Source organism: Alosa sapidissima, chromosome 4 (assembly GCF_018492685.1).
Source record: "Alosa sapidissima isolate fAloSap1 chromosome 4, fAloSap1.pri, whole genome shotgun sequence".
In the NCBI taxonomy this organism is placed as follows: Eukaryota; Metazoa; Chordata; class Actinopteri; order Clupeiformes; family Clupeidae; genus Alosa; species Alosa sapidissima.
Window position 1 is genome coordinate 7,740,520 of NC_055960.1, and position 11,981 is coordinate 7,752,500.

General features: G+C 43.6%; 1 protein-coding gene across 8 annotated transcripts in view; it reads right to left on the reverse strand.

Annotated features, from left to right (window-relative positions):
* The window catches only part of LOC121707221 (alpha-2-macroglobulin-like protein 1), a 39,733-nt gene that overhangs the window by 15,703 nt on the left and 12,049 nt on the right, over window positions 1-11,981 (reverse strand). For all 8 annotated transcript variants that reach the window (XM_042089602.1, XM_042089598.1, XM_042089597.1 and 5 more), the window contains exons 4-18: window positions 10,969-11,149; window positions 10,405-10,564; window positions 10,103-10,155; window positions 9,244-9,264; window positions 8,432-8,597; window positions 7,391-7,475; window positions 5,467-5,593; window positions 3,706-3,826; window positions 3,522-3,631; window positions 2,544-2,711; window positions 1,997-2,239; window positions 1,705-1,917; window positions 1,275-1,424; window positions 909-1,049; window positions 724-811 (exon numbers count right to left, since the gene is read on the reverse strand). In XM_042089602.1, coding sequence (XP_041945536.1) covers window positions 724-811; window positions 909-1,049; window positions 1,275-1,424; window positions 1,705-1,917; window positions 1,997-2,239; window positions 2,544-2,711; window positions 3,522-3,631; window positions 3,706-3,826; window positions 5,467-5,593; window positions 7,391-7,475; window positions 8,432-8,597; window positions 9,244-9,264; window positions 10,103-10,155; window positions 10,405-10,564; window positions 10,969-11,149 — 2,027 coding nt within the window. The remainder of the gene's footprint in view (window positions 1-723; window positions 812-908; window positions 1,050-1,274; window positions 1,425-1,704; window positions 1,918-1,996; window positions 2,240-2,543; window positions 2,712-3,521; window positions 3,632-3,705; window positions 3,827-5,466; window positions 5,594-7,390; window positions 7,476-8,431; window positions 8,598-9,243; window positions 9,265-10,102; window positions 10,156-10,404; window positions 10,565-10,968; window positions 11,150-11,981) is intronic.

The window sequence follows — 11,981 nt, forward strand, 5'->3', positions numbered from 1 at the left end:
TGCCCATACCTACTGACGCTGACCAAATCCTTTACATGTTGTTTAATGACAGACAGACACACAGACAGCATTAAGGTATTAAAATGGGGTTCACAGATTTAGAAAATGTCCCTCGACATTGGAAACTTTAAATGTCCCTCGAATGTCCCTTGTTAAATGGTGAATTTGTGTTTGCGCCTAAACAATTACTGCTGACATAAAGGTAAGAATTTCGTAAGAGATCTGATCCCATTGATATTGAAGGCAGTGAATGTGCCATATCTCTCTCTGACGCTACGCTGATCTGAAGGCAGTGAATGTGCCATATCTCTCTGTGATGCTACGCTGATCTGAAGGCAGTGAATGTGCCATATCTCTCTCTCTGTGACGCTACGCTGATCTGAAGGCAGTGAATGTGCCATATCTCTCTCTCTGTGACGCTACGCGATCTGGAAATAAGGTGCTACTACTGCCATCCACAGCAAACTGCTCTCTGCTTTAGACTGGTAGGTATAACATCTTCTGCTTTATAAATGGCTTGGAGGCCTTCGGAGAGGCTTGGGAGCCATTGTTATTGCTATGGCGATGGCATTGACACAGGACTGTAGTGTTAATTAGAGCAATCAGAGGCCTTGGTCAATGGTCAGGTCTACAAACACCAAGTAAATTGAGCCTCATTGTTAAATTAGGTTACAGTGTCTCAATTCAAGGTCTACAGTGTGTTTCATGTTTAAGTGCTCTTACCGAATCCCTTGTGGTACGTCTCCCCCCGGTACAGTAAGCAGTCTGGTGTCCGCAAAACCAGGTTAGTTACAGCCTTCAGCCCCAACCTCTAAAACAGACACAGATGCAGATAGACTCCTCCTTCACAGATATTATGGACATTAGGATATGGACTTATTCTGTGTTCAAGTGCTTATTTTTCAGACCTGGAAAGCTGCAAAGGCATCAGTTGCAGAGAGTCCCGGAGGATAGTACAAAGATCGCCGCGGTCTCACTTTCAGACACTCTACTGGATCTTCAACTTCATAATCCACAAATGAGTCCATCGGCGGGAACAGATCAAAAACCTAGAGGGGAAGAGGAACGCATCATCACCCCCCTCCTCCCCATCACCCCCCCCTCTTCAGGAATCACCACCCCCCCCCCCCCCTCCCTCTCTCCAGGCATCATCCCCCCCCCCCCCCCCCCCTCCTCCTCCTCCTCTCTTCAGGCAGTAATGGGCAGTAATACATATGAGCGTCAGAGGCCCAGTCCCCTCTGGGTCAGATCTATGTCGTCATGGTGCTGGTAACCTTGTCAGCGTTCAGGCGTTTCCCAGGTTCCAGGATGAAGATGCTCTGATCCACAGCGCTGAGGCCGCAGAGAGAGCCAGGCTGGGCGGACAGCTGCAGGGAGCTCTTCTCTCCAGGAACCGCTTTAGGGGGGAAGAACTGCACCGACACCTGTGTACACAACAGCATATTATCAACCAATCACAGAGCAGCAGAGGAGGACAAAGACAACTTTCCACTACCTTGATCTAGCGTGCTACCATGACATGCTCTACTGTGCTACCATGACAACAACATGCTGTAGTGTGCTCCCATTACACCATTGCACTGTAGTGTGCTACCATGACAACATGCTGTAGTGTGTTCCATGACAACCATCATGCTGTAGTGCACTACCATGACAACATGCTGTAGTGTGCTACCATGACAATATCATGCTGTAGTGTGGTACCTTGTTTATGAAGCACTTCTCCGTTGAGAAGGTTTTGCTGTCAGCCAGAACCGTCTCACTGGGTAAGACACAGTAGGCCAGGACCTGCACTGAGGGGGCCATCTCAGCACTGACGGACAACTGGAAGGAAACCTCACCCAGAGTTACTGGTGGAGAACCCTTCACTGAAGCTTCAGCAAAACCATGATGAACAATCTGTCCTCTTGATAAAACCTGCAACAAACAAGGAAACCTAATGACAAAGTATTCAAATGACTTTAGATGTCTGTAATGGAACCTGTATTCCACATACCATATAAATGACATCCACAGAGTCTGCGTTGAAAGTCTCCCCAGTGAAGGTGTACTTAATGGTGATGGGTACGTCTTTGCCACACTGAAGAGCATCATCTATTTTGTCATCTATTATGGCCAGAGAGCTGGAGGACGCCGAGTCTGGAGATGCTGTTCTTAATCTGGACACAGACTTTGATGCCGAGTCATAGTATGGGGTGTTATATGGTCTGTATGTGTTGGTGTCTGTAGTTAGGCTGGCCTGGAAAGGAAGAGGCATTAGAGATGAGAAAGGAGGAATGCCTGGATCTTCCACAAAGCACCGTCACAACTACACTAGCACTAGCTTGTGTACAATATACACATGACACACTCACACAAAGATTCAACTACACTAGCAGTAGCTTGTGTAGAATATACGCATCACGCACTCACACGCAGAGACTCAAATATACTAGCATTAGCTTGTGCACAATCTATACACAACACGTTCACATAGACACTAGACGTAGCTTTTCTGCAGTGCATTCACTGATTTTTCCAGAAGACTCTAGTGACCAGCTTACAAAGAGCTCAAAGTCCCCTGGGAAAGGAGCTGTGTTGAGAGAGAACTGGGCCACTCCAACGGAGTCTGTGGTCAGGTTCAGCAGAAGTTCTGCATTCCATCTCGGACCTTTGAACAGATGGACCATCCTCCCAGCGATGCCAGTGTCATTGTAATGGGTCGCTTTGATCTGCAGAGAAAGTAGTAGTAACACTTTATTTGTCCCAGAAGGGCAATTATTTTGCATGCAAGGTTAGTCAAGTCAAGTCAAGTTTATTTATATAGCGCATTTCATACACAGAGGTCATTCAATGTGCTTTACATAAACAAAACCAAACAATAATAACAAATAAAAGCATAGAAGGGCAATATAGTCAAAGAATAGTTAAAAGGTAAAGATCATAATAAAAAGAAAACATAAAACACAAGGTAAAATAATTTAAAAATAAAGGATAATTAGTAAGCAAAAAACAAAGGCAAAAGTAGTAAAAAAAAAGTAATAAAAGATAAAGTAGAATAATTATCAAGGCAGATTCAGAATTTGTAACTTGGCACAGTTAGCAGAAAGCATCTGAGAACAGTTTGGTCTTAAGTCTAGATTTAAAACTGGCTACAGTTGGGGCCTTTTTGATGTCATCCGAAAGTTGATTCCACAGCTGAGCCGCATAGCAGCTAAAAGCTGCTTCACCATGTTTAGTTCTAACAGTAGGTTTTACTAGCAGGTTTTTCACCTGGGACCTGAGAGGACGCGAAGGTGTGTACTGCTGAAGCATGTCTGACGGGTATTTAGGTCCTGCTCCATTTACTGATTTATAAACAAGCAATAGAGCTTTAAAGTCAATTCTGTGACTCACTGGAAGCCAGTGCAAGGACTTAAGAATTGGAGTAATGTGGTCAGTTCTTTTAGTTTTTGTTGTTCTACTAGTGCAGGTTCTACTAGTGCATGCACTTCTAGTGCATGCATGGCAGATGTGTTTGCAGAGACGACCTTTTCACCTACCTTGCCCTCCATAACTGCCCCGTCCTCAATTACGTTTGGTGTATCAACAAAGGAGAGTTTCCCAAGAGAGAAGTCCAAATCTATGTTTTTGACCTCTGAACGACTGATACCTGAAGACAAAATGAAATATAGACAAGGCACCTTTGGTGGACAAACAGTTTTCAAAAGGGTCCCTTTAGCTTACCTGTTCCTTCTTCAACTACTGTGGCCTTGAATATTAGAATATCCCTCAGTTTTTGGTTCAAGTCTTGCTGTGTAAATGTTGCCATATAGAATACATAACAGCCACAGCCAGACTTGTCCATCTGTGGGCATAAAACAAGCACAGTTACAATTAAACACTCCACAAACCTGCATCATCACAGCCTCAGGAAGTGTTTGTCAGTCTACTTCATAGCTGTCAACATTGAGCGTTGAAAATAAGGGAGATCCCCACGTCTCACCCAAAATACGAGATCAACAACATAGAATTCTTGCTGATAGCAACAGGAAGATCAGACAACAAAACTGCTGCACTAACTAAACAAGGTGTAGAGCTAGGTCTACCGTTACATGGCCTACAGATTGGCATCAAAATCATGCTCACAACAACCACGCTGTTATCTTAAATAGACTAATATCACCAAGTCGCCTTCAAGCAAGCAAAACAATGCTTTGAAAACATCTGCTTCGCTGGAAGGGCAAGGGGGTAGCAACAGGACAACAGTAGGCTACATAGACAGACAGGTGCGGTGGTAGGGCTAATGTTATGAGAGTATTAAAATATGGGATATTTTACGGGGAAAAAAATATTAAGATGGGAAGGCAGTGGGAAAAAAGTTAAAATAGGTCCGAAACCCGGAAAAAACAGGAGGGTTGACAAGTATGGTCTACTTGCAGTGGTGGAATGTAACGAAGTACAAATACTTCGTTACTGTACTTAAGTAAATTTTCCACGTATTTGTACTTTACTTAAGTAAAATTTATAGTGCATACTTTTGACTTTTACTTCGTTACATTTTACAGCAATTATCTGTACTTTTACTCAGCTACATTTCTACAACACCATCGTTCCTTTTTACGATACATTTTATGATCAGTTTTTTTTTTTCTCTCTGACAAACACGTTTGTTTTACCGGGGGGTTGCTACCAAAGATTCTGGAGCGCTACGTGCATTCTTAGAAACATAAGCTTCTAGTCTAGACCAGGCAAAGCGTGAGCTTGTAGCCATCTGCATTCGGTAGGCTATATTCACCAGACCCATGGCTACACTGTACATGCAACTGTGTTCTGTGCCTTTCTCTGTCTGTTATCTGCAGCGTTAGGGCTATCCGCGGATCAGCGAAGTTACAGGCTATGCCCATGCTTCTGTCACACGTCTGATCATTTGCGGCACAAATGAATGGTAGACTATTAATGAACCGGTGGCCGGAAAAAACGTAACATTTTCCAGATTAGGAAATATTCCTTAATTGTGTGTGATTAAATAAAGATGCATAGCCTACAATTGGGGGGTAGTAACGTGAGCGCTCATTCAATGTCTATGCGTCTGCGCAAGTGAAACTGAACTTAATCATAAAGACACCTTTCTCAGCAACTTTTCTGTTCAATCAGCATAATTGGCATTACGATCCACCCGACGTTTCCCTTGTCTACCCCGTTAAACTTCAGGCTCTCCTGTTTTGCTGAATGATATTACTCAGCAGATCACCCTAGTAGATAACCAGAATTACAGTCTCTAGAATTGTAGGTCAGAATGTAAACTTCCTCCACCACTGTCTACTTGGCCCTTTAATCCCTACTGTTATAACTTCATTTTAAATGCCAGAAATGAAATAAATGTGTGGCAAACATAACAAATGTTAATTTATATTTTAATGTTCATTTCGTTAATATCAAAATCAGTCATATTGAGGCAACATTTACAGAAGAGTGAATAACTATGATGTGGAAGTAGATCTTTACCTCCACCAGTTCTTCCCAACATACTGATTGTGTGGGATCAACGTCATCGCCTCCAAATCCTCGGATATCCGTCTCTCGACACAAAGACAGAGTAGCCTTCCCTGGCACAGGCGCCCCAAACGTGTACCTGAGAACAGGGACAACACGGGTTACAAGATCACGGCCTACAAGGTCAACACGGGATACAAGGTCACACAGCACAACGCTTAAAGGCTAAAAGACCACACAATCACAACGCTTAACAGGTGAAAACAACCTCCATCAACTGCAGCTGTACTGCAAGATGGGTGATGGCAGATGACACACATTTGCTTAGATTCAAGAGGACCATAGTCGTTTGGTGACGAAGCTATGTCTCGGTGTATAGAACAAATCGACACCTGGATGTCTCAAATTTTTCTTCAGCTGAACAAAGAAAAAATTGAAGTAATTATATTTGGTAAAAAGGAGGAAAGACTTAGGGTTGCCACTCTCCTTGACACAAAAGGGTTGAAAGCAAAGGGTACGGTTACAAATCTTGGGTGTATTAATTGACAGTGATCTAAATTTCAACAGCCACATGAAAGCGATAGCTAAATCAGCTTTTTACCACCTCAAAAATATTGCCAAACTTAGAGGGCTGATGTCAAAACATGATTTAGAAAAACTCATTCATGCATTTATCTCCAGCAGGGTTGATTACTGCAATGGACTGTTCACAGGCCTTCCTAAAAAGACTATCAAACAGCTTCAGGTGATACAAAAATGCAGCTAGGATTCTAACAAAAACTAAAAAGAACTGGCCACATTACTCCAATTCTTAATTCTGTGACTTACTGGAAGCCAGTGCAGGGACTTGACTTTAAAGCACTACTACTTGTTTCTAAATCAGTAAATGGAGCAGGACCTAAATACCCATCAGACATGCCTCCATGGTCCCAGGTGAAAAACCTGTTAGTAAAACCTACTGTTGGGTTTTTGATATCAAAAAAGGCCCCAACTGTAGCCAGTTTTACTTCAGACCAAACTGTTTCTACATATTTATTCTACCTTGTCGTTTATTACTTTACTTTTTTTCTTATTAATTGTTCTTTATTTTTAAATGATTTTACCTTGTGCGTTTTCTTTTTATTATGATCTTGCCCTTCTATGCTTTTATCAGCTATTCCTGTTTTTGTTTATGTAAAGCACATTGAATGACCGCTGTATGAAATGCGCTATATAAATAAAGTCGACTTGACTTTGACCATGATCGCACAATTTCGTCCGAACACTTCCCCATAGGATGCTCTCGTATTTCCTCGCGTATCGGCGCTGTCGCCTCTCTCCTCCTCTCCTCATTCTCTCCTCCTCTGGTTGCATTTAGATAAATGAGACATCCTCGATGACATCGAGCTTGGAACAATTAGATAAATGAGACGTCCTCGATGACCATAAGCTTTGAACGATTTCCGGGGCACTAGCAGGAGGAGCGAGGAGAGCTTTGAGATGAATGAGATTCTTGAATTTCCCCTGGGGATCAATAAAGTATCTATCTATGTATCTAGATGCAGCCCAAGTCACTCTGTTTGAAGATTTATCCATTTAATGGCCGCTGTACTTCACCGGATCACTTTATTTGAAGATGTTATTGTTGTACTTCACCGGAGTTGCCCAGTTGGGGGCTCGTCGTCACTTTTGTAGTCACGTTGTAGTTCATCTGTAGTCTATGTGGACTTTCATGTCCAGCAGTTTTAATGTGAACTTGGGAATTTGCCATTTTTGTCACTTGAAATCTGCATATCCTTCTTTCACCAGCATCTTACACCATATTTTTAAGCAAACACAGTTGTATTTCAGATTGGTGAGCATATGTTTTAACCTTTGTTGTGGCATCCATGTTTTTCACACATTGACAGCAAAGCACATGAACTTCCTGAGAATGACCCGTCCCCATGTCACTTACTTGGCACATGCTTGCAGTCGGATCTCTGCTGCTCCCACACTCACTGACTCTGGGCTGTTGAGAGTCACGTCAAACTTGGGTAAAACTGAAAGGAGGAAGAGACGCCATGGTAACAAAAAAACTTTATTATCCTAAACGTGCCAGTTGGCTTTCCACTATTCTTAAAACATCCTAAAAAACATACTGACAAACCTATATAGCTATACATATTATATATAAACACAAACAAAGCTGTATAGCGCGTCATCTTGAAGGATTGCTAATCTTACAAGAACAGACTAAAAAGGTTGTAGGCCAAATGTGTAGTGAGGGAAAATGTCAGGGACTCGTCACTTACTGGATTTGGTGGCTGTCCGCCAAGACAATTTTCCAACCCGTCTTCTAAATACATGGATGACTTTATAACAGATATATTCTTGTGCTAAATATACAACCTTTTGTGGAATGTTCATCTGCACATTAATATGAGTGTGGAATGTTCATCTGCACATGAATATGAGTGTGGAATGTGGAATATGAGTGTGGAATGTTCATGAATATGAGTGTGGAATGTTCATGAATATGAGTGTGGAATGTTCATGAATATGAGTGTGGAATGTTCATCTGCACATGAATATGAGTGTGGAATGTTCATGAATATGAGTGTGGAATGTTCATCTGCACATGAATATGAGTGTGGAATGTGGAATATGAGTGTGCAATGTTCATGAATATGAGTGTGGAATGTTCATTAATATGAGTGTGGAATGTTCATTAATATGAGTGTGGAATGTTCATTAATATGAGTGTGGAATGTTCATTAATATGAGTGTGGAATGTTCATCTGCACATGAATATGAGTGTGGAATGTGGAATATGAGTGTGCAATGTTCATGAATATGAGTGTGGAATGTGGAATATGAGTGTGGAATGTTCATCAGTTTGGAATGAAAGTGGGACTCTGGAGGAGGACTAGCACGAAGGGACACGCCCACTTTGGGACAAGAAGCCACTAACACACACACACACACACACGTGTCACGCTAGACAACAACAACATACCATATTGTTTCACTTGAAACTGATGAGACCCTGTACCCTGCTCTCCGGTCACAGACAGCATGTAGTAGCCCTGGGTAGCCTCTGGGTTGAGGGCGTGAGACAGCTGCAGCATCTTACGCTCCGACGACACGTTCAGCCACTGGCCAATGGTGTTGCCACGGTGATCCTGAGAACGGCCAACAAGCGACAGAGTTTAATACTCTGATGAAACCGCACATTTTGAGAAAACAGAACTCTAAAACTTGTGCTGCTGTTGCACCAGTTCAATTTCAGTCTACAAGCACTTTTTCCTTAGACTCACACAATATGTATGGTCAAGTTCAAAGGAATTTAATAAAGGATATTTTCAAGTGGAATATGAGATGACTAATGTATTAATCTACAGAATAATTCCGAGGGAGAAACACAGTATGGTGTGGGGGAGTAAACATAAAGGCACGTAAGATAGATAAATATAATTATCATTAGTAAATTAGATAAACATAATATAATTATCATTATCATCACATTGAGGGGCAGCCATGGCCCCACTGGTCAGCACTCTGGACTTGTAACCGGAGGGTTGCCGGTTCGAGCCCCGACCAGTGGGCCGCGGCTGAAGCGCCCTTGAGCAAGGCACCTAACCCTTCACTGCTCCCCGAGCGCCGCCATTGTAGCAGGCAGCTCACTGCGTCGGGATTAGTGTGTGCTTCACTTCACTGTGTGTTCACTGTGTGCCGTTTGTGTTTCACTAATTCACCGATTGGGTTAAATGCAGAGACCAAATTTCCCTCACAGGATTATACATATATAAAACACCGTTATGTACACACCTGAAGTGTCACCAGGCTGTACTGTGGAGACAGAAGAGAAATTATTAGTGCTTTTATCTTTATTTAAATGATGATCGTGTTTAAAAACCAACACTATAAAGCACTACAGAGGAGAATATTTGGAATGGATGGTGATTACATAGCAGTGCGTGGAACTGCTCCGAGCTGTCGGCAGTTACAGTTACCATGACCTACCAGTAGAGGGAGCCACAGACATTCAGTTTTTATGTTGAATTACGCCTCAGAGAGAGAGGGCCAAACTCCCCAATATGAGCAAAAAGCACTCAGCTAAGAGATTCAGCCCACACACGTACATTTCTGTTGACTCTGTTTCTGTTCACATGCCAGTTAGGCAGTTATGAGCTTCAGGCAGAGCAGCTTCAAAATCTGCCATTTCTTATTTTAAAGTCAAGAGCAGAACATGGGCAGTATGTGTCAATTAGAATATCAGAAACATGCATATGAGAAATACCCAGAGTTCTGGTTTGCGCCGCCCTAAGTGACTAACAGACACCATTAAGCACCAATGAGAGGCAGAATAAATGTAGGCTTAACATATTTTACATGTGTGCAGGGAAGAACATGCCCCACTGTGAATGGCAGATCATTAATCGTATTAGCGGAGGCGACTAGAATACGCTACTTAATAGATGTATACTAAATCCTGCTATAGGAAGTAAAGTAAATAAAGGCTGCGCGTCATGGAGCTCGTGTTTTTTGTTTTGGATGGGTGCTCAAGTGAGAGGACGCCTACCTCGCTACACAAGTCCCTGAGGGGACGTCTACCTCACTACAGTACAGCTCCTGAGGGGACGTCTATCTCACTACACAAACAGTCAGAAAACTCAGCAGGACTCACCTTCTGCTGAAGGGGAATGAATTCCGTATCCATGGTAACCACTCTGAAATGCACTGCAAGTGAGAATCAGAGTTAGAATCAGACCTTGAACTGGACCATCTGGGTGTTTACAACAACTGACTCTGCGACCACATGCAAGCGTCTATAGGAGGACGTACCTGTTTAGCCTGGGCTGTACATGCAAGCGTCTATTATGACTGGACGTACCCGTTTGGCCTGGGCTGTACATGCAAGCGTCTATTATGACTGGACGTACCCGTTTGGCCTGAGCTGTACATGCAAGCGTCTATAGGAGGACGTACCTGTTTGGCCTGGACTGTATATGGGTTTATCTGTCTGGATGAAGGTCACAGGATCAGGTTTTGGCCTGAACTTCACCCGACTCTCTGAAGTCCAGTGAGATGTACGACCTTGGACCTCTACTTTGATACTCTGCACAGAGTCTTTATTTACCGATGGGGCCTGTTCAACAACAGAGTAAACACAAGATCACTGGCTAACCTAGAGCAGGTAGAGTGACCACAGGCTAACCTACAGCAGGTAGTGACCACAATCACAGGCTAACCTAGAGCAGGTAGAGTGACCACAGGCTAACCTACAGCAGGTAGTGACCACAATCACAGGCTAACCTACAGCAGGTAGTGACTACAGGCTAACCTACAGCAGGTAGAGTGGCCACTCTACATCTAAGCAGAAGGGGGCAGCACAATCACCTGCTCATTTTACACACACACACAGCTACGTATCTGGAGCTTGAGGAGTGCACGCTGTGGCCCAGTCTACCTGTGCTTGTAGTTGGACCTGCAGGTGTGTATGTACCTGGCCCCTGCCCTGCAGGTGTGGATGTACCTGGCCCGGCTACTGACCTGGAAGTGGACGCAGCGGTGGAAGTCTGTGTCTGACGTCTCCTGGTGCAGCATCTTCTTCTCGTCTCCGGTGGTCAGATATATGGACATGTGCAGAGTCTCGTTAGGACTCTGGAGGCTGGCACACAGTTTGGCTTCGGATGCTGACCTCATCTGGGCAGGGAAGGTCACCAGGAACGACCTACAGAGATGCAATGTGTTTCCCCACACCCCCTCTGAGCATTCGTACAGATTAAATGACCATTAAATGACTAAGGCATCGTTTCCCAACCTTGGGGTCAGGACCCCATGTCGCCTGAAATTCAAATGGGGGTCGGCTGAGTATAAGGCATCTTAAAATGTACTAGCATGTTACATAAGAATATATATTTATAAAAACCTCTTGAAACTAGTATGTACTAGCAACGTAAAAATAAACTTAAGACAGCGCGGATGACATATTTGATTGATGTGCTTAAAAATCAAAGTACCGCTCTCGACTGGATGTTACACCAGAGATGAGATGCGCGCTCATATTGTGATATGGGTCGCCAACATTTTGTGACATCAAAATCAAAAAATCAAAGACTGAACTGCTGGTCATCCCAGCTAAACCTACCATACACCACGACATCAACATCAAATTTGACTCCCTGTCTGTTTCACCGACCAGGACTGCAAGAAATCTAGGAGTTGTTCTTGACAACCAACTAAACTTCTCGGATCATGTTGCCTCAGTCGCCCGGTCATGCCGTTTTGCACTCTACAACATACGGAAAATCAGGACTTACTTGACTCAAGATGCTACCCAACTTCTGGTTCAGGCAATAGTCATCTCACGACTCGACTACTGCAATGCCCTCCTGACAGGTCTCCCAGCCTGCGCAGTGAAACCACTTCAGATGATCCAGAACGCGGCGGCGCGCCTGGTCTACAACCAACCCAAAAGGGCACATGTTACCCCGCTGCTCATCCAGCTACACTGGCTACCTATGGCGGCCCGCATCAAATTCAAGTCTCTAACGCTTGCCTAC